The sequence below is a fragment of the Paramormyrops kingsleyae genome, chromosome 7 (assembly GCF_048594095.1).
Source record: "Paramormyrops kingsleyae isolate MSU_618 chromosome 7, PKINGS_0.4, whole genome shotgun sequence".
Classification (NCBI taxonomy): Eukaryota; Metazoa; Chordata; class Actinopteri; order Osteoglossiformes; family Mormyridae; genus Paramormyrops; species Paramormyrops kingsleyae.
In genome coordinates, this window is record NC_132803.1 from 13,675,653 (window position 1) to 13,699,573 (window position 23,921).

The 23,921-nt window shown below is 38.9% G+C and overlaps 1 protein-coding gene and 1 long non-coding RNA gene across 2 annotated transcripts; one reads left to right on the plus strand and one right to left on the minus strand.

The window, feature by feature from the left end:
• Nucleotides 1–20,372: 20,372 nt before the first annotated feature.
• On the minus strand, nt 20,373–23,083 carry LOC140592100 (NXPE family member 4-like). Its single transcript, XM_072714348.1, has 4 exons — nt 22,428–23,083; nt 22,242–22,303; nt 21,284–21,502; nt 20,373–20,946 (listed from the first exon to the last, which is right to left on the minus strand). The coding sequence occupies exons 1-4, from the start codon at nt 23,051–23,053 to the stop codon at nt 20,384–20,386; spliced, it is 1,470 nt and encodes a 489-aa protein (XP_072570449.1). The 5' UTR covers nt 23,054–23,083; the 3' UTR covers nt 20,373–20,383.
• On the plus strand, nt 20,656–21,949 carry LOC140592101 (uncharacterized). Its single transcript, XR_011992363.1, has 3 exons — nt 20,656–20,728; nt 21,363–21,498; nt 21,876–21,949. It is a non-coding gene; the product is annotated as an uncharacterized lncRNA (long non-coding RNA).
• Nucleotides 23,084–23,921: the final 838 nt, after the last annotated feature.

The window sequence follows — 23,921 nt, forward strand, 5'->3', positions numbered from 1 at the left end:
AAACTAGGTATCATTAGAAAGCTTATTCCTTGCCTAACAGTCTCAGATACACTGAAAATAAAACAAATAATTATTTAATTTATTTGTCTGTCAATTAATACTCACCGGAGAATGTATGTAGTGAATAATACAAAGAATGTCTTTTCAAAGAGTCCACAGCATCAAATTAAAAAGTACTTTGTGTTATCATTATAATCCATTCAATAATAATACATTTGAAAAGCATTGTCCATAGTAAAGTATCAAAAGGTACAGGTAAATATGCAGCATGTGCCCGTAAAGAACTGTCTGATCTCCGGGAGTTGAAGAAAAGAAGTCTTTGAGATGCTGCCTTGCTATGCCAGCCCGTGCTGGTTGTGGAGGATTACGTTCTCTCTTCATGTTAAAGGTAACTGCAAAGACAATATGCAACTATTTCTAGCCTTTCCAACCCATTCAAAATTATCAATCATCTGTGTTACAAAAGCAAGCAATGGGTATCTACTCCATTTTATTACAAGAATATATATTCATAAACACATATAACCTCATTTAAAAGCCTTCACATCATTTTAAAGCTGTAAATTCCATGCTGAAAATCATGCTATTTTCGGCTCTTGCTGCACTGTTCACCACAAAACATGACCGGCTCTCGCGGCGGATCCAAAAAAGTGAACTGCTGATCGATACATTTTGCTCAAAATACGCCTAAATACAATAAACTAACTAAGAAATATAATTATCATAATTTGAAGAATAATTCTGCTTACCTTTATTGTCCCAACGAAGGTTTTAACGAGTGAAATTTTCGGTAAGATCGGGAGGAAATTTCGAAGTTATCAGAAAGTCAGATTACCGTGTTTTGAATGGAAATCCCCAGATGAAGGTGTGTTTTACGTTATCAGAACGGGTTACCCTAATAGACACAAAAATAACACAACAAAAAGGCAAAAACTATTGGGATACCCTGGTGCTCTGGGGAATGGCGACCAAATTGAAAACGAGGCTGCCTGCCAAAGCCCCTATGGCGCAGAGCTGGTGATAGTGACATACCTATTCATAGTGGTAGTAGTATAGTTTTCATAGCCTGTGGTGTTTTACATTTATAGCCTGTGGTGTTTTACATTTATAGCCTGTGGTGTTTTACATTTATAGCCTGTGGTGTTTTACATTTATAGCCTGTGGTGTTTTACATTCATGCATTTTACATTTACATTTTTGAATCTAAAGAGTCTAAAAAGGAACCAATGAAACTTATTTGATGTTTTTATACACATGAGATGTGTTTGGTTTGATATTTCATTGAAAATACATTTTTTCAAACTTTTTTCATTTTTCCCCATTAGAATAACACAGGGACAAAGAACCCCATAGGGTGTAACAACCTACCCCGCTATGGGGTTGGTTGTCACATCTGCGCAAGGTGCCTTTGACAGCCCATATGTTTTGAAGAGAATGGATTCTACCAGAGCAAGGATTATCCATCTTAGGGTGACCAGATAATCCATGTCAGGGAGGACACTCTGAGCTAGGACAGGAATTGTAAATTACCATTTCAATTAAAAGGACCCGAATTTCACTTGAGCACTGAGCTCTTGCTTTGTGCTGATTGGTCAGTCTCCTATAATCATGCATGTGTCACTAATGCTAATGTGAAACAGCTGGATGAGTCTTTCAGTCAACGAAACAAACCAGTCAAAGCACAAGAAGAGCTGAACTATTTAGCCGAGCACAGGAGCCTTTCAATTTGAAAGTAGTTTGTAAAACCCGAAGTAGCTCAAAGTGTCCTCCCTGACATGGATTATCTGGTCACCCTAATCCATCTGTACCTGACACATTAAGCATTAATTGTGTACAGAAAGGGAATTCTTACCATACACTGTTTTGGAAGAAATTACATTTAAGAAAACAGTGTGACAACCATCCCCGGTCTCCCCTACATTTTTTGGAAAATTACTGTAAACCACACAAATGAATTTCTCCCACAATATTGAATAAAATATTTTGGAATGCAACTGACTTCCATAACCGGTTTAACAACATAAATTGATTCTTTCAGCCCAAAACTATATTCTGACATGTAGCCAACGGCCGCTTATTAAGCACAAATCAGTCACTGCTAAGTTCCCTTTCACATTTGAGTGTGTAATGCTTGAAATAAAGGACTTTAACTGAGCTTAATTTTTACTTACAGAACAGAAGATAATTTGCCATTTCTAATTGTATATGAATGTTTCTGCCAATGTGCTAATCTCCAGGCCACAGGTAGGGTGGAAACTAGGATGACCAGATAATCCATGTAAGGGAGGACACTCTGAGCTAGGACAGGAATTGTAAATTACCATTTCAATTAAACGGGCCTGGATTTCACTTGAGCACTGAGTTCTTGCTGTGTGCTGATTGGTCAGTCTCCTATAATCATGCATATGTCACTAATACTAATGTGAAACAGCTGGATGAGTCTTTCAGTCAAGGAAACAAACTAGTCAAAGCACAAGAAAAGCTGAACTATTTCGGCAAGCACAGGAGCCTTTCAATTTGAAAGTAGTTTGTAAAACCCGAAGTAGCTCAAAGTGTCCTCCCTGACATGGATTATCTGGTCACCCTAGTTGAAACAAGGTGCTAATCTCCAGGACACTGATAAGGTGCAAACGGAGACACCTGCAGTAATTCCACGCGTGTAATTTCTCCTCAGTTGTTTGTTACTTTCAGTGCTTGAAGTGGGCCGGAACGCAGTTCCGGAACTTCTGTATTTTCGTCTTTTGGGTTCCGCCACTTTTTTCTGCGTTCCGGTACTTACTGAAACTGATCCGACGCAGCGACAGTGGCCCAAGAAAATTTGAGTTCCTGCACTTATTTTTTCCCACTTCAAGCACTGGTTACTTTACTTATTTAATACATTCAGGAATGTGTGAGTTTTTGTTTTGCTGTGGTCAGATCTTTCAAAATGTAGTAAACCGTTGTAACACAGAAACGTCGGTGATCAGGGATGCAGACTCAGAGCAAACAATTGCAGGAAATCTGGAGAAACTGGGGCGGATACAGAAAGGTGGCTGGTGGTTGGGCCTGGACTAAATCTTAGTGGGCCGGAGCGATAGCTGTTTAACCGTAACGATTGCACGAGTAGCGTGAAACTCACACAGAATTATAGGCGTAAGTTATCTTAACATCAGTCAACAAATGTAAGAGAAGAAGTTTAAAACTACTTTAAATTAATAAATTACATCATTTACTATGTTCATCAAACTATCACACCTGTCAGAATATGCATTCAGAAAAATCGTCTTGGTTTCAGACCAAAAATATGTTGCGACACGTATCCAACAGCTGCTTATTAAGCATGACTCAGTGTCTGGTAAGTTCTCTATCTCATTTAATTTTGTAACGTTTGTAATGAAGTATATTGCTGAGCGTAGGTTTTACTGACAGAATAAGAAATACATTGTTATCTATAAATGTACACAAATTTGCCTGTTAATGTGTGGATATTTTCTGGTCATCAATAGGGGCAGATAATAGAATATATACCAAAACGTTTAAGGAATACCATGAATTGTGAAATCTAAGAGATACAATTAACTTTGGTTGTGCCGTTTTACAGACCATTACATCGGATAGCGCGAATCGGAGACGGAGTGAAAGTCTGAAGATGTTTTTTATATTCATCTGCATCATTACAGTTGTAATACTGGCTAAGGTAATGCCGGTTTTATTATAAGAGGACTAATCTGTTTAATTACAGCCTTCGTTTCAAATGTAAAATTCTTATTAAGGGTCCAAAGCATGAAATGCTTATGGACCATTATTGTTTTTCTTAGGATTTTTCTCTTTTATTATTATTATTTTTCCGCCCTAAAACTGAATGTACAGCCTAAACCGTAAGAGCTAGACCAACCAAACTGGGTCAGATGATGTCAATTCCTACCCGCTACTCAGATTCTCTGACCCAGTCCTGTCAGCCAGATGGGGGCGCTGTAGTGCCCCCCAACACGTTTCAGTCCATATCTCCTGTCCTATTAGTCCTACATTTGAAATTCTTTTTTCTGCAGATACAGACAGCCATTCCCTATTAACTTCCCATTTGGACTATGAAGCTCCGCCTACTTAGATTTTTTGCTAATTTGCATAATTTGCAAATCCTACTTCTGCCCTCAAGTCCTACCACGTCTGTCCAAATCAGACATATGAGGTGTCAAACCAATCAGTTCTTTGAGCTGATCAAGACTTATTTAAAAAATCCTAAAATTTCTGTATCATATGGCCTTCAGCCACGCCCAAACTCCACCTAAATTTGGCCAGTTTTAGTCTGAATAATATAACTTGGCCCTGCTTTAGCCGATCTTAACCAAATTTGCAATGCTACCTCCCAGCGCCATTCTGGGGAGTAGATATAAAGCTGGCCCCATTTCGTCAATAGGGGGCGCTACAACTAAAAACTGCCAATATCTCCTGATTGCATTGACCAATCTAATTGAAATTTGGCAGATATGTACTACAACCAATTCTGAGATCAGACATATATCATAGCAGTCATTGATCATAATATCATGGTCATCATCAGTCACTCGAAATGAAGCAGCCATTTGACAGGCTAAACAATTCTGAATCTCAACCAAAACAAGCTGTCACATTTGATTCTCAACCCTTAGCATACCGTGTTAAGGACACCACAATCAGCCAGATGGGGGCGCTACAGCAATAAGTTTTGCATTTCTGCCTATTTCGCCTGACCTGTTAAAGATTAAATTGATAATTGTTGCTAATCCTATTCACTAGCTCATGCCAAATTTAATGGTATAAAGAACTTCATTATAACTATTGCCCTTTTTGCCTATTTTATAACAAGACTTTTCTTTAACCTCCTATGATTTTCACCATATCTACATAAATCTGGTAACATTTAAATCAGGAGACAGTCACTATATAAAATTATTAAAAAAATCATAAACTTTCCATGAGGTACGGCCACCAGCCACACCGGAACCATACTGGTGCCACACCCATTTCAATCAGACAGCTATATCTCAGGTGTGCCTCAGCCAATCATCACCAAACTTTAATATATACTGTAGGACATTACGGGGGAAGGGCCCTCCAAATTTTGTGCCGATTGGTCAAACGGGGGCGCTACAGCTATATAACATGTCTGTATAAACCTGCAAAATCAGTTTAACTTACATTTTTCTCATTTCTGTTCCAGTGACATATGACTGGTTGAAATCTTTTGTATTGCAAGTTCTGTTAGTCATGCCAAATCAAGATATATGCAATGCCTAATGATTGTCATTTGCATTCCCTTGTGATATTTAAAAACTTAATAAATAACATATTGCTATAACTACTACAATGTCCAGCCCAAGTCGGTCATTCTGGTATTAGATCAATCACAACACGGGCCTTATGGATAATTTATAAAAATAACTTGACCTATCTGAGTGCTATGGCCACCAACTACACCAAACCTGCACCATTTCCATGCTCATTTCAATCAAACAGCTAAATCTGAGGCAGACTTCGTCTGATCATCACCAAATTTGACCCACTAATGTAGCACTGGACCTCAAACAGACCTTCCAAATTTGGTGTTGATCGGTCAAATGGGGGCGTGACAGCCACTGTCCATATATGTGTAAGACCCACCTTAGCAGATTCAGCTGAAATGTCCTTATTCCTCATGAAACCTTCAAATAATTGTTACCTTTCCCTTCAGCTGAGTCCATATTTTTAATTTCCTTTCATTTTTCACCAATTTGCCTTATACAACATTATCAGACTTCATTTACAAATGAGAAGGTCAGAAAGCATTTAATATCATTTCTAAAATGGAGCGCTGACTCCACCTGATGGCCACAACATTTCCATTCCCATTTCATTCAAACAGCTAAATCTCAGGCATGCTTCATCTGATCCTTACAAAATTTGATTCACTTCTGTATGACTGGACTACAGACAGATCTTCCAAGTTTGGTGGCGATCAGTCGATCTGGAGCGGTACAGCCACTGTCCTAGTATGTCTAATACCTACCTTGGCTAATTCAGCTGAAATATCTTTCATAATACTTTCAAGGAATTAACTTTCCCTTCACCTCAGTCCATATTTTTAAGCTCCTTTCATTTTTATGCTATTTGACTTATAGAAAATTATCAGATTTTATTTATAAGCCAGGCAGTATATATTGCAGATTTTTCGCTTTTTTGTATTAAATTGGCCAGTAGGTGGAGATGGTGCTCTATTTATATTGCAGTTTTTTTTTTTTTTTTTATACATTAGCCAGCAGGTGCAGTTCGTCCTGTATTTCATTAATGGCATTAAATTCTTTCAGGGCTTCTTATGTCTAGAAGAATACTTTACAAATGCAGTAAGCCACTGTTGTTTTTTTTAATATACAAGACAGCATGTGTTCACTGAGGTACTATAAAGTAAGCTTAACTTGTATGATCTAGACTTAAAATATTAGGTATGCAGGTGCCTATTTCTACCGTCTACTTAGACCATCTGACACAAAAAACAAATTCTTTTGGGCTGAGGCACTTCAGCAAATGGTTATATATTGTATCTTATATTGTTGTACTAAGGCTGCTTCTGCTAATGGCAGTAGTCAAACTGCCACACCAGGGACTGCATGATACCAATTATCAAATGTAGCGCTAACTCCACCTGCTGGCCTCACTATTTCCATACCGAATTCATTAAGTCTGCTAAACCTCATTCATACTTCATCGAATTCTCACAAAATTTGACTCACTTCTGTAGCACTGGACTATGAATAGACCATCTAACTTTGGTGACATTCGGTTAAACGGGGGCGCTTCTGCCACTGTCAAAATATACTTATAGTTAATGCAGCTGAAATTTCTTTATTTTTCATCAAACCTTCAAAGATTATTGACATTTTCATTTAATTTCACTTTTAGAAATGTATCAAAGTTCAGAGATACTTCAGGCTGTGTACAGTGCAACAATTGCAATTTCTTCCAATAGCTAGTCACCACATGTCCCTTCTGTTTCTGATCTACCCTCTTCCCTTTATCGTACCTTAATCAACATATCAAAGTCAATGTTCAAAATGTCAGGTATTATCTTATCATAGAAGCATTTCCTACTTTTTCTGACTATTTAAATGCATTGGCCATCAGTTACAGTCTGTACTTCATTTCAAATTTAGCCACTGTCCAAATATGTCTAAAATCAACCTTGGTTAATGCAGCTGACATCTCCTTATTGTTTATTTAAACATTTAAATATTATTCACCTTTCCCTTCTTCAAAGTCCATATTTTTAATCTGCTTATAAATTCCTGCTATTTGACTTTTAGAAATCTATCAAACTTCAATGTTACTTCAGCCTGTGTACACTGCAGCAATTGCAATATTTCTCCAACAGCTAGTCACCACATTTCCCTTCCGTTTCTCATCTACCATTTTCCTTTATCATACCTTGATAAACATTTCCACAATAATGTTTAAATGTTAGCTATCATCTCATAGTAGCATTTCTTATTTTCTGACTATTTAAATGCATTGGCCATCAGTTACAGTCTATACTTCATTTACAATTTAGCCACTGTCCTAATATGTCTAACAACAACCTTGGTTAATGCAGCTGACATCTCCTTATTGTTTATTTAAACATTTAAATATTAATCACCTTTCCCTTCATCTAAGTCCATATTTTTAATCTGCTTATATGTTACTGCCATTTGACTTTTAGAAATCTATCAAACTTCAATGTTACTTCAGCCTGTGTACACTGCAGCAATTGCAATATTTCTCCAACAGCTAGTCACCACATTTCCCTTCCGTTTCTCATCTACCGGTTTCCCTTCATCGTACCTTGATAAACATTTCCATGGTAATGTTCAAAATGTTAGGTATCATCTCATAGAAGCATTTCCTATTTTCTGCCAATTTAAATGCATTGCTCATCAATTACAGTCTGTACTTCATTTCCAATAATTAGTGAACTTCTAATTTTATGCCATTCACTTCATTCCTCTTCATTGCTTCTTTCCATTAGCTTTGGACCCGATTGTCACTGCTTGCAGTTATCTTTATTATTATTACTGTTGTTACTGCTATTGCTGTATATAGCCAACAAGGAACAAAGCGTGCAAGCAAAACAATACGAATATCTGAGCTTTATATCTGAGCGCGCGCTTTTGTTCTTTGAAACTGTTTTTCACTGAAAATAACTATTACCATTTCTAATTAATCCCATTAAAACAACTTTTCGGTGGTTATCGAGAAGCCAGAGTTCGCTAGTGCAGTTTCTTTCTGTAATTTCTAGTGATGTCTTAGATTGTTCAAAGATATTAACCGAGTCAACGAAGGAAAAGGATTATAAACAGATTATAAATTTCAGTAACTAGAATTACATTTCTACGATTTTTCCGAAATATATTGTGGAAAATGATAGTGTAATCGTAATAAAAACACGAGAGGAGACTCCATGCATAACAAACCTAAGTTCCGTCCTTACGGACATTACACTGCTACCGAAAGCCTTTGAGCAGTGGCGGAGCCAATTTTCATTGGGGTGGCCCGAATGGATCGGTGATCATGTTTGGGGTGGCACACGTTTCATTAGAAAGTACAGGTTTATTTAAGGCACCTAAACCACACACCGCAGCAATATTTGGAAGGAGGGTATTGGTGGAAAAGATCAAATAATATATGGTTTATCCAACCTTTTTCCTTATTTCTGCAGACAAAGTGATAAAGAACCCTACGTTATACAAATGTAGAACATTGTAAAGACAGTTGTAACAGGTATTACTACTTTGCTGAGAGATTATCAGATTGGTTTATGGTAATTAGAAGGATTATGGGCAGTGTTTCATCAGGAAAACAGACACAGTTACATGTACTATATACACTCACCTAAAGGATTATTAGGAACACCATACTAATACGGTGTTTGACCCCCTTTTGCCTTCAGAACTGCCTTAATTCTACGTGGCATTGATTCAACAAGGTGCTGAAAGCATTCTTTAGACATGTTGGCCCATATTGATAGGATAGCATCTTGCAGTTGATGGAGATTTGTGGGATGCACATCCAGGGCACGAAGCTCCCATTCCACCACATCCCAAAGATGCTCTATTGGGTTGAGATCTGGTGACTGTGGGGGCCATTTTAGTACAGTGAACTCATTGTCATGTTCAAGAAACCAATTTGAAATTATTCGAGCTTTGTGACATGGTGCATTATCCTGCTGGAAGTACCCATCAGAGGATGGGTACATGGTGGTCATAAAGGGATGGATATGGTCAGAAACAATGCTCAGGTAGGCCGTGGCATTTAAATGATGCCCAATTGGCACTAAGGGGCCTAAAGTGTGCCAAGAAAACATCCCCCACACCATTACACCACCACCACCAGCCTGCACAGTGGTAACAAGGCATGATGGATCCATGTTCTCATTCTGTTTACGCCAAATTCTGACTCTACCATTTGAATGTCTCAACAGAAATCGAGACTCATCAGACCAGGCAACATTTTTCCAGTCTTCAACTGTCCAATTTTGGTGAGCTTGTGCAAATTGTAGCCTCTTTTTCCTATTTGTAGTGGAGATGAGTGGTACCCGGTGGGGTCTTCTGCTGTTGTAGCCCATCCGCCTCAAGGTTGTGCGTGTTGTGGCTTCACAAATGCTTTGCTGCATACCTCAGTTGTAACGAGTGGTTATTTCAATCAAAGTTGCTCTTCTATCAGCTTGAATCAGTCGGCCCATTCTCCTCTGACCTCTAGCATCAACAAGGCATTTTCGCCCACAGGACTGCCGCATACTGGATGTTTTTCCCTTTGCACACCATTCTTTGTAAACCCTAGAAATGGTTGTGCGTGAAAATCCCAGTAACTGAGCAGATTGTGAAATACTCAGACCGGCCCGTCTGGCACCAACAACCATGCCACGCTCAAAATTGCTTAAATCACCTTTCTTTCCCATTCTGACATTCAGTTTGGAGTTCAGGAGATTGTCTTGACCAGGAACACACCCCTAAATGCATTGAAGCAACTGCCATGTGATTGGTTGATTAGATAATTGCATTAATGAGAAATTGAACAGGTGTTCCTAATAATCCTTTAGGTGAGTGTATGGTCTACATACATAATACATAGCAATTCATCATAAAATATTACACCACATATACAGCCAGGAACATACATACATACATACATACATACATACATAAATAAATAAGAATATCCATCCATCATCTATACCACTCAATCCATCTGGGTCGCGGGGAAACTGGAGCCACACCCCTGGGCGAGTGGCAGGGTACACCCTGGGCAGGTCGCCAGTCCACCACAGGGCCAAAATGAAAAGAATAAATAAATGAATAAATAAGAATACAATAAATAAAGGCTATTTCTTAGGACTCCTACTCAAATCGGTCCTTGTAATATTTTTAAAATCTTTGGGTTTTCTTTTTTTTTTTTTTTTTTTTTTTATCAAGGAAAACGACAACATTTTTTAGCTCAGTAAAGAAGATGGAAAATAACGGCAAAGAACCTGTAAATTTCTGCTTGTGAATGAAAAATTTTCCCATTAAAATAAAAAAATGAACTATGTCACATAATGCCCTATCACTGTCATTACAGTAATAACAAATTATATCTTTAAGGTTAAATATATCAATAGATTGAGGAGCTTGAAATATATAAGAATACAACTCAGACCAAAATGTTCTAATCACATCACACTGGAAGAAAAGGTGGGTAAGCGTTTCATCCACCAGGCCACAGAAGGTACAGGCACCGTCTATGTCTACAAATTTGGCAATATACAAGTTAACTGGATAAATTTTATGTAAAATCTTAAAATGAACTTCTTTTACTTTATTGGAGATACAAAATGTATGAGGCAGAAGCCAGACGTTCCTCCAATTAATGTCCCCCAAATGAGAATTCCAGAAAAATTTCCCTCTAGGGATAGTTTTGTTTCTATACTGTAAAGTTTGGCGGATATGCTTATTCGTACATTTTTTTTATTATCATATCACTATTCCATTTATATAAAGGTTTGAATAGACAGCAGATGCTTGTCCTACATTAACAATTATATGATTTTTCATAAGTTGAATCAGGCCCTGTGGAATAGCTTCGACAAGGGCACTGTACTCCTTAAATGGTATGAGAAAACTGTGCTCTGTCATAAAGTTGTTATATGTCATTAAAGACCCTTGATCATCAAATAGAGACAAGACATTAATATTTATTTGGAACCATTGTGGATAAAACAAAGACCTATTCCTTATTGTGATGTACATATTATTCCATAAAAAGGCTCTACGAAGGGAAAAATTATGGACAAAACACATTTTTTACAGTAATCACACTGTAAAAGGAAAGATAGCCCACCAAGTTTTCCAAAAATATGAGTTGGGATAAAGAACCATATTGAATTTGGATTAATCAAAATTATCCAACTGACTCTAAACGTGTGAACTATATCCACAAAATTAAGCACCTCCAGTCCTCCTTCCGCCCTACCATTGGACAGTATTGTATGTTTAAGTTTATGGGATTTGTTTTTCCAAATAAAATTAAGGAACAATTTATTAAGAGTATTGGCTGTAAGATCATTAACAAAAAGTGAGAGGGCCAGATATACAAAACGTGACAATCCCTCCGTTTTGGATAAAAGAACCCTTCCGTATAAAGGCAAATCTCTTTGTAACCATAAATTACATTTACACGTCGTGGATTGTATTGGCCTCTGAATATTCAAATTTTGTCTATTAGCCAAGTCTTTTGTTATATAAATACATAAATATTTCACCTTGTTCTTAACTGGAATACCTTCTATGAATGAGCACCCACAGTCCTTCAATTAGAACAATTCACATTTGGAAATGTTTAGTTTTAAGCCAGATGCTAAAGAAAGTCGTTAGACAAGTTTAATGGCTTTGGGCAACTGCTGTTGATCTTGGAGAAAAAGCGCGGTATCATCTGCTAACTGTGCTATTTTTAATTCCTTCTCCCCGTCCTCTAACCATTCTGCCCTTGACCTTATGAACGCACCTTTATGGCTAGCTCAGTGTAGATATGATCAATTTCTAGTTGTATCTCTTTCATCTCCCCCTTATCTTCAAAAGACAGCGTGGGCTTAGATAGTAGGAGGTTTATTCTATGAAATACTGCAGGCTCTTTGGCCCATTTAAGATTCATCAGTTCTTTACTTCTTTCCATGGCCATCCCTCTTACCCTATATTTAAAGTACTGTATTCCCATTTTGCTTTATAATCACTATACTCAATATTTAAGAAAATTTAACCCTTTAATGCTGTCATTAAAATTATCGTCCTGCAAAAGAGAGTTTTTAAATTTCCAAAACCCTCTCACCTTTGCCGTCCGTTCTAACCCACCAAGCTTTAGCACAATCTGTTTATGATCAGATAAGGGAGCAAAGGAGTAAACTACCTCGGTGATAAGATGAAGGGAGTGTGTGGAAATTAGGAAGAGATCAATTCTATATCTATTAGACTGGTCTTTATTAGACCATGTGTAATCCTGACGATCAGGGTTTAAAAACGCCAAGAATCCGTTAATGAAAAGTCGCAACACAATTTTAAAATGGGGTTATTCTTGTGTGAGCTTTGCCATTGTCTGGCAGGGTATCTGTCTTTTAAATCATCTAAACAGTCATTAAAATCACCCCCCATAATCAAAATTTAGTTGGAATATTTTTGGTAATTTCATTTAATTTAGAGGTAATTAAAGAAAACAACAGATTGTTCAAAAATCGTGAGTCGTGCCCATAAATATTACACACCAAGAAGGTAGAGTTATCAACTGGTTGTGTAGATGGACTTGGTAATTTAAGTTGGTATGTTCGTCCTTTTATTAGGAATCTTGGTGTGATTTTTGACAGTGATCTTAAATTTGAAAAACAGATTAGTTCTGTTGTAAAAGCCAGTTTCTTTCAACTGAGACTGCTTGCTAAAGTCAAGCCATACTTGCCACGTAAGGAATTTGAAAGTGTGATTCATGCTTTTATAACAACTAGACTAGACTACTGTAACTCTTTATATGTTGGTTTGGATGTGTCATGTATTCAACGTTTACAGTTAGTCCAGAATGCAGCAGCTCGTCTTTTAACTGGGACTAAAAAGTACGAGCATATTACCCCAGTCTTAGCTTCACTTCACTGGCTTCCTGTCCGTTATAGGATTGTTTTTAAGGTTCTATTGTTTGTTTATAAGATTTTAAATGGGTTGGCACCTGCTTATTTATCAGAGCTTTTACATGTTCATACTCCAGCTAGAGCACTGAGGTCATCCAATCAGGTGCTCCTTGATGTTCCAAGAGCAAGGTTAAAAAATAAAGGTGACCGAGCTTTTTCAGTGGTGGCACCAAATTTGTGGAATAGTTTACCTGTACACATAAGAACTGCTCAGACTGTTGGAACATTTAAGTCGTTGCTTAAGACCCATCTGTATTCTTTAGTTTTTATTTCGAGCTGAGTTGAGATATCGTGACTTATAATAATTGTTTTTGGCTAGTTTATGTGTGAGTGTCAGATATTGTTAAGCACTTTGGTCAACCACGGTTGTTGTTAAATGTGCTATATAAATAAAATTGAACTGAACTGATCATACCCAGGGGCGTCGTAGTGGGGGGAAAAAGGGGACTGAGTTACCAGGGCCCCATGTGGGGGGAGGGCCCCTAAGGAATCTGGAATTTTATTTTCCTTTAAATATTAAAATTATTCAAAGATCGCAATAAATGTTGCTAACTAATGTAAATGTAATTTTTGTGGGAAAATAAATCGGTTGACGGATTGAATTGTGTCCTAGCTTACCGTGCCTGAGGAAATGCACCATCACCCCTTGCGATGGTTTAGTCTTCACCGGGCTTTTTAACTAGGCGCATTTAATTTAGCGGTCATTCTGCTAAATCAGCTGAATCCGTGTTGGAAGATGATGCCAAAGAAAGCTAAATCCGGTTTTCAAAAAAGAAAAGAGAGGCAGGAAAGAAACAAAAAAAAAAAGAAATGAGGGAAAGCAACTGCTTACAAACTTTTTTTTCCCAAGAAAGGTGAGCCCAAATGTGAAAGCAAATAGCCTACATTAAATGAACTGTGATTATTAAACACTTCATTAAACACTTGCTTAGATGCCGCGTATCTTTCTCGTCTATTTCAGTTTATATCTCGCTGAAATGTTCGTGTAGAATCATGGAAAAAACGCTGGCTAAATCTGTAATCTGTCTTCTTTTCAAAACGTCCATTGTCGGAGGTATTTCAAGTTTTTAAAATTAGGTTATATCGGTAAAAAGTAAACCATATCACCTTTCTTTGTTTTACCTGCATGGGGGGCGTGTAGTACAGCTGTTCCGGACAATTCAGTTTCCCTATGTTTCCCCTGTCCCGCGCTGATTTGTACACGGTTTCACTGTTGTTTTCATGTCTTTTTAAGAAGCTCTTGAGGTAAACAAGCCATATATTTTAAAACATCACATGCCTTTTCGATGTTTTTTGTTTTTACAGATAATAAATGAAAGTATTTAATTCGCTGGATAGAGATATTTCTTGATGAAAACGGTATAGTATTGCTTATATAAGACTATATTATGCGTGACGATCTACTGTATTCACATGTAATAATCTACCTGAGTGATTTTCAGACATCAAACATACATATTTGACTAAATATTAGGAGAAACGTTATTCCCTGATAGACAGGGGAAACATAGGGAAACCGAATTGCCCGGAACACCGCCTTCGCGTGAAGATCGCTATTCACATTCTAAACAGCCGCACTTCCGCGTATTGAAATCGCATTCGCATGGTAATTTGATGACCAACGCAGTGGTGAAACCGTTTCAAAAGTGTTCAGTTTTCATGCAGGCCTATGATGTTAGGCTACCTTTGGTGACATTTCCTGTTATAGCTTTTAATCATTCTACAAATAAAACCAAATTCCAGTGAAGTCTTGTGTGATTAGGCTGTTTATTTTATTTATTTATTTTTTTTGGGAGGGGGGGCATGGGCACTGTTTGTGCATAGGGCCCAGAATTTGGTGCTACGCCCCTGATCATACCTAAGAGCAAGGATCAGCCATCTGCCATCATCTGATGTTGTCACTTCCAGCACATCCCCTTTAAATTTATGAAGGAATACAGAAACACCCGCTACACGATTATCGCCATGACTAAGATAAGTACTATTTCCCCACTGCCCTTTCCAAAATTTTTCATCCATCTCGCAAGAGTGTGTTTCCTGAAGTAAAATTAAGTCAGCACTGCTACTCTTACAGAAAAGAAAAACAGCTTTCCTCTTTACCATATCCCGTATACCCCTAACATTCAGTGACAAAAGCGAGAAGGAGCATGAGCGCAGATCCATTAAATTAAACAAACTAGACAACAATCAACACAGAATACTCTCTGGTAAAGAAACGAATAATATAGAGTGTGAAAAGTGTTTTTTTTTTTTTGATAAGGAGTAATGATCCCCAACTAAAACCAATTCAGCAAGAGTAACTAATCACAAAAAAAGAATTATTATAATATACGCTATAAAATGTATTAGACTCTTTTAAAGGAATGTGTAAGTAAATATCCATTAGCCTTGCTTGTTACAGAAAAGCATGAAAATGAAACCTCTCTAGATTCCAAGTGCATTTTGGATTATCTGTCAATAAAACAGATAACATATAATGATTAATTAAGGTTTCAAAATTTAAAAGTTATCAACCAAGAATGTAGCAATGAAACTACAACGTATGAGCGACATGAAACTATACCATTATTCACCCGAAATACACTGGAATACTGTTATATTAAGTATAACCTTTACCTTAGAGAACAGGGCTTTGTAATCTTGTGCCTAAGTATGACTAATACCGTGGCAAAACATCCATTATTATCCAATTATCCAACGACGAATCAAAAGAAAGAGGTGTGATCTAATTTATTCCCGTCGATCCAAGCAACTGGGCCAATGAAAGATGCCGCCTTCCCTTCCTCTCTAGCTTTCTTCACAAGTGGCCAGAGCTTCTCCTTTGCCAATCTGTCTTCCGGAGATAGAGTCTCAGAGATCCGCAGTCTGTTGTCTCGCAGAAACTTACAGCCTTTAGCATATTTCCACAGGCTGTCACGAATTCTACGTAGTGCAAACAAAATTATTACAGATCTATGAGAGCCATCCTCCCTCTTTGGGCCAAGGAGATGCACTATGTCCACCCCTTCCTCTAGATATTCTTGTAGGCCAGGCGCTATCTGACCAAGAACATTAGTCACAGCCTTTCTTAGACCTTCATTCACGTCTTCCTTTAGCCCATGTAATTTCAAAGTCCACCTCTGGCTATAACACCTACACTCCGCAATTTCAGTCTTCAAGGACAGATTTTCTTTTTTCAGAATTTCCATCTCTAATTTAGCATTCTTTAAAAATTCTTTATGTTTCTCAACCTCTCTAAGAAGTTGTTCCACCGTAAGGGAGAGTTGTTCCAGCCGATCGGAAGTAGCAGAAGTAGTTTTTTCAATGTTTAAAATCTTTCCAAAGGCCTCATCTTGTTTTTTGGATAGTTTCTGAATTGCCACCAATACGTCAGAAAACCCTCCGTTCTCTCCGTTGCTATGTTCACGTTTCTTCTTCTTTGTCGCCGGCTTCGGAGAGAGGTGAGCCCTTTCCCTCCATATTCAGGCTCTCCACCACAGAATTTTCTTTATCCGAATTCTCCATACAAATTTCAGCAGAACAGTCAGGAAGGCTCAACTCCATTCTCCTCAGACTTAGCGTTCGATTTTAATAACAAATAGCACAGCCGTCTGTAGCATTAACAATAACTGTTAACAAAAGTACATTTTAAATATTTCTCCAGTTATTGTCTTCATACACAGCTTCCACCATAGTTAATTGTGTTCTTTACACTTTTAAATTATCATTTCCACAATTTGAGTCCTCAAAGTTCTGTCGGAGTATCAAAAACTCCCAGACTTTCTGACAGAACACGCACGAGCGACTACCTCAGACCAGCGCCATCTTCTCCAATGTACGCACAGTAATGTGTGCTTCAGAGTGGATCTGTGACGTCATTTCCAGACCAACAGTGGACTTCCTGCCTGTCATTGTATGTATCATAGAAGATATCTATGGCTGTGCCTCTCAGTGGATCTGTGATGTAATTTCCTGCCTGTCAGTGGATGTGCCTCTCAGTGGATCTGCAGCCAGACTCTATTGAGAATCTGAGCGTGAAAAAAATGTGTATACGTTTTGTATATGCAAATCAGAAACGTGAACATCACAGCGCCACCAAGAGGTGGTGGAGAGGTGTAATTATTTTTGCCTGCTTTGAGGATGAACACTTCATCCAACTTTATTATTTTGTAAAGAAATCCAGCCTAATCGTGTTTTTGGAATGTAGGCTTCATGTAATGCAATTATCTTAACTGTAAAACATGTATGGAAGTGTAAAATTTAATTACAGGTAAGGCAGGCAAAACGCAGATGGACAATACAATGACTGGACTGTGGAAACAAACTGAAATGCGGACTAAATACAGAGGACTAATGACAAGAACCAGAAACAGCTGATCACACGGGGATTCCACATGGGGTTAATGAGGGGGCGTGGCACACGGAAGGAGCGGACGGTCGGGGCAAGACACATTGTTTGGATACATTTATTTTCTTACTTTACATATTACTGTTTTGATAAATGTGCTTAGATGTGTTTAGTACAGTATGTGCTCTTGTTTTATCCGGTTCATTTTGTGTTTAAATGCTAAAAAAAAAAAAACATATTTAGGTGTCATTTTTTGGGGTTGGGAACCAATTAATTGGTTTTCCATGATTTCTTATGGGGAAAATTTGATCAGAACTCAAACTTTTTAGGATTCGATCCGGAGTTCTGAACGGATTAAGTTCGAGTTCTGAGGTACCACTGTATATCCATCTGACATCTCTCAATAGATCCCCACACAGGTGCACTCATATTTAAAATACTCTCATATAAACAGGATCTCAAATAAACATTATTGATGATAACAAGAAACATTTAACAATGTCCAGTATATAAAATAGCTATGTAAATCATACCATACCCTATAATATTACAAGTAATATTACTATATTACATAACATTATTATAGTAATATTACTACTTCAAGAGGCAAACAAGCCCTTTTTTAAACAAGATCCAATGTGAAGCGTGCCTTCAGCAGTTAGCCACAAACACAACAGAGGAAAAAAAAGAAAAAGCACTCATGGAAAAGTCAGAACCGACTAAACTGGAGCGCTCTACCTACAGGAGTGTACCCTATTCGCAACGCGACACACAGCAAGTTCTTACCCACCTGAACACCTGCACCACCAAGCATCACGGACGAGCCCCCAATTTTTTTTATGTCATGGCCGACTCGTGTAAGTCCGCAACATAAAAAAGGGAGACAAACAACAAGATAATAATTTAGGAAAACTCAATTTATTAAATCAAAACACAAGGGAGAAAACCTTTAGGTAAGTGTTTATCTACGCCTGGTTAAAATGTGAAATGCAGGAATAAAATGCAGGGGTGCATGAGTGTCAGAAAATAATGAGAGAGGAGCGGAAGCTGTCCAGAAAATATTCACACACAACGGCGCCAGGTGTGGGCAATTAACACCCCCACTGCAACATGCAGCCACTACATGGCCACTACATTGACTGCAGGAGGCGCAAGGGGTCGTAACAATTACATTTCAGTCACAAATCTTGAAAAACTACTCACATTTGGTGGTCATGAAGGTTTTTGAGAGATTCATTAAAGACTTTATGATATCCTCCATCCCGAGCTCTCCAGACCACTCCAGTTCGCCTAGCGCCCCAACAGATATACAGAGGATGCCATCTTCCACGTTCTGTATACCACCCTCAGCCACGTGGCCAAGAAGCAAGGGAACTATGTGAGACTGCTTTTCATCGACTACAGTTCTGCATTTAAAACAATAATCTCCCACAGACTGTACACCAAGCTGAGGGAGCTAGGACTGAACAGCTGCCTGTGTGCCTGGGTCTTCAACTTCCTCACAGGCAGACCACAGGTGGTGAGAGTAGGTGGCTGAGTCTCAACACAGGGGCTCCTCAAGGATGCGTGCTCAGCCCTCTGCTCTACACACTCTACACTAGAGACTGTGTGGCCACACACAGCTCCAACTACATCATCAAGTTCGCTGACGACACAGTGGTGCTGGGTCTCATCTCCAATGACGATGAGACAGCCTACAAGGAGGAGGTGGATAACCTGACAGTGTGGTGCCAGGAGAACTGCCTCCAACTTAACGTCAGCAAGACCAAGGAGCTGGTGGTGGACTTCAGGAGGAGTAAGGAGCACTCCTACTCCCCCTCTACATCAATGGGACTGCAGTGGAGAGAGTGAGCAACTTAAAATATCTAGGAGTACGCATCACTGAGGATCAGACATGGACAGAACACATCCAAGCCCAGTCCAGCAAGGCGAGGCAGCATCTTTACCACCTGAGACAGCTGAGGAAGTGCTGGGTTTCTCCAGCGATTCTTAGGACTTTTTACTCCAGCGCTGTGGAAAATGTCCTGACCCAGAACATCACATCCTGGTACAGAAACAGCTGTGTACAGGACATTAAGGGACGGTAGAGAGTGATTCTGGCAGCAGAGCGCTGTACCAGATCCTCTCTACCATCTACAGGACATTTATACCAGGAGATGTTGGAGCAGAGCAATCAGGGCCAACAGAGACTCATCTCATCCCAGTAACTGTCTGTTTGAGCTGCTGAAATCAGGCAGGCGCATTAGGAGTATTATGGTACAACACAGAGATTCAGGAGGAGCTTCTATCCTCACGCCATAAGACGCCTTAATCAGGACATGCCACCACTACACCCTTAATATGCACAACTCATGTAAACTCTTCCTACTTGTCACCACCCGGCTATTTTAACAATGTGTAAATTGCATATCCATCTTTGCTTATATTTATACTTATGTCACCTGCAACAAGGTACACTGCACTTTAAATACATAGTTTTTACATCATATGCGCATGTACAGTTTAAACCTTAAGAATTTTTCTATATTAGAACAAATTCTACATTTCTCTGTATCATGTATATATTTCATTCTTAGATTTTTTTTTAACTTGTTGACTTATTAATTCTATTTTTGATTTGCACAGTCTAAGGGTTGTTCAGGGTATAACTATGTATGTGACAAATAATAAATCTTGAATCTTGATTCAAATGTTGTTTTATTCAGATCTTACAGAATTGAAAATGTGCATAGAAAATAGGTTCATTTCTAAATTTCATTATCCAATCACAAAAGTAAAGGGAATAATGACCATTTTCTTCACATTTAGAACATACTGTAAGCAATTATGAAATAACAAATACTATCCAGGAACAAAATTTGTGTTATATAGCGTAAACAGAAGTTGTTCTATGATACTGGTCTGACACTGGTACCCTGGGCAATATGACAGAGACGGGACAGAAACTCCGCCACCTCACTGGCAATGATGGTTGGGTTGGGGTGGATGACAAAGGTGTTGGCAGCCACTGTCATCTCCCAGGCATCCACAAACCCCACCTCCAGGTCCCCGAACACCTTCCTCTGAGCCAGGTTCTGCAGGTGTCCGTGCCAGTCGCTGAAGCGTTCTGGTTCTGAGGAGAGCTCCCTGGTGTTCTCCATCTTGATGAAGATGCGGGTCCCGGGACTGCGGGCCTGCAGCCTCTGGATGGCCCCCCGCAGGCTCAGCAACCTGCGGACAAAGAGCTCCAGGGGGTAGGCCCGGAAGTGCTGGCCCAATCCGATCACCGCCACTGTGTCCTCTCCCTCTGCTTTGATAGCATCCAAATTACGGGAAATGTAGGAAGATTCACTGAGTTTAATTTTACTAGCTGTAATCCTGGGATGACCGTGATTTCTCCAGTAGACAGTGTAGTTGCTCATAATGTTAACAATCTTCAAGAGGGAAAAGCCACGGTAGTCTTTGCTTTTATCTGCAAATTGAAGGTTAACAAACATTTCTAAGAGCAACTATGATGAAAAACATCAATTACTATAATTTACCAGTATGCATGTCAAACATTTAGTTGTTTTCCTTAATTGACAGTAAAGTTTCCATGCACTAGAATCATGTGTTAATCTGCCTAGCAGACTTGCAATGTGTACACAGGCTATAACAGGCATAAGGACTATAGAGCATTAACAAGCAGGGATAAAAACATGTACTAATGTACCATGTACATCAGTGAAGAAGGAAGATGTGGAATTTATTAATAAAAGTAAAAAAGTGGGAAAAAATCATTGCAATATTTAATGATTGTGAGGACTGACCATTTTGAAAGCTGTTCATGAATTGTATCCACTGACGCATAGTAGAGTCTCCAATAAGGTAGAGTGTCTTTCCCTTCAGACAGCTGTTGATGGACTCCGAAGTGAAGAAGCTGCCAGTTTGACAGCACAAGGAAGACCACTGGTTTCTCCAGTAATAACCACTCGGGATGTTGGGACTGATTCTCTGAGCACAATCCCTACCTGTGCTGCTGGGGGTAACTATAGACAGAGAGAGAGAGAGAATACAGATAACACTGCATATAATTTCAGGATGTCAATTTAAATTTTCAACTCTTGAAACTAAGACTTTGTTAGAATGTACAAACCAACTAGCGACACCATTTCTTAAAGGGGAAGTTCACCCTAAAACTAGGCAACTCATATCAGAACAAGGTAGATGAATACATAGCACTAAATCCCTGCTAAAACATATATTTTATCAGTTTTGAGGTGAACTGTCCTTTAATCTCTGAGGCTAGCAGATTTCAGCCAAATATAAGTATTCATACTATCAAATTACCCTTTGAGGAAAACAATTTTCTTTAGGAAAAAAATTATTTTAAGAATCATATACAAATTCCTTCATGTTCAGTAATCACTACATCAACGTCACGATCGCATGCGGGGAAGCAGGAGCAGGGAGACGGAGAGTCGGGAACAAGGGGTTTATTCAACAAAACAGCAGGACGAGGTACAACACAGTAAAAACTTCAATAGACTTCAATGACAGGACTGGGGAAACATACTCGAACACGGACTGATATACACAAGACTTAATGTAAATAACAAAAGACAGCTGATAACAATTGGGATTTCACAAGAGGTTAATGAGGGGGTGTGGCACACAGGAGGATCGGACGAACAGGGCGTGACAAAATGCACCCAAAAGAAAAAACAAACGATTAATGTAGAAAACAGCATAGACAGAAAACTACAGTTAACTGAAACTGGGATTTACCAGAACAGTTTCTGACATCCACGTCACCAAATTTGTTCTTTATCTTCACCCCAATGTGGTTCCTTTAAAAAAAAAAAAAAAGTATAATAGCCATGAACTGAAGACTGAAGTATGGTCAGCCTTGGAACAAGTTACTCTGGAAGCAACAAGAACGCTCGGCTGACATGAAAACAGAGTCTGTTTTACCGGGTCAGTAGAGAAGCTTCCTCCTTGGTGAGTGCAGATCCTGGAGTGTTGAATGAAGACATGGTGTCAATCGAGTGACATGGCAGGGTTGGGGGTGTGTAACAGGCGTAGGATTCTCCATCCCTCTCGTCTTTGTACTCGCACAGGGATTTACTCGCGTTCAGCTGGAAGCCGCACTCAGATGTCTCAGTTTTGCTCCCATTGACAAAGTTTCCTTTGTGTGTGATCTTGTTGTAGTTGAGCTGCCTGGACCTCCACAGGGCCTGCACCGCCTCAGAGGAGTGCATGAGGAGCACAGAGACTTGCACCTCCCCAGGCCAGAGCAGGGTGAAGCGGACACGGTAGGAGCCGTTGCGGAGGTCAGTGACGGCTCCTGCGGCGGAGGCCTGTAGTTTGGGGGAGTGAATCCGGGCCAATATGAAGTCTCCTCCATGAGTCTTGGGCCTCCCACTGTGGTCCCGCATGTCCACACGCACGTCTAAGGTGTCTCCCATACAGTACTGGACTTGGAGATGCTCCAGACTGGCTGTGCTCTGAGCAGGACTGGAGGTGTTCTGGACAGACTTCCAGACAGACGTTGGAGGGAGATCCCACTGGAGGGAGAGCATCACATCCTCTACAGTCATCTCCCCATGTGGAATGTTGGTGAGGCTTAGTGGGAACCAGTCTACTATTTGCCTTAAATTCATATAATTCTGTAAGAAGAGCCATTGAAATCAATTACTAGCAGTTAATCATGATAAAAATTTAATTTCTTCCATCTTAAAAAAATTAATTGTTCTTCCATCCTAGTGTTAATGATGGCATGTCTAATTTCTTTTATTTTATTTAAATTTGCTTGTGTAAAATAATGAATAAACTTTATGTTAAGGCACCTGTAATCAACAACACTCAAATAGCCAGTTGCATATTTTCAGTGCCTCTCCGCTATTCTTACTCACCTGACAAGTTAAAAAACTCTACACAAAATGTATACCTATATTTGTAGCATTGCACAATTTGTAATACTTTGACAGTCTTGACCTTTTTGTAGACTTCTAACCCTCTGCTGCTGTGGTTTATCAGACTCCAAGCAAAGTCGATTAGCAGTTTTATTTTAATATCAACTTTACTGGATGAGCACACAGCATAAGTCACACTGTAATATTCAGGAGTGGTTAGACCTACGTAGAGAGAAAGTGGCGTCACATCTGTGAAAGCTACAGCCACACAGTAAGACCTTAAAAATTCTCACATTTTTAGTTCATTACTTGTATGCTTTTTCTAATCAAACTGCTTTATTTACAATAACAATTCATAGTTCTTGGTTGATGTCCTTTGCCTCTTGTGTTAGGTGTAGTGTACATATTTTGATATTGTATGGTTGTGTGCAGTGTTTGCCTAATTAATCCTTTGATTTTGCAGTTACTTTGGTTGTGGGGGATGATATTTCCTAGTCAGAATAAAGGTGTGGCTGAGGGTGGAGGACTCTTAAAAGGCAAATCGGCATAACCG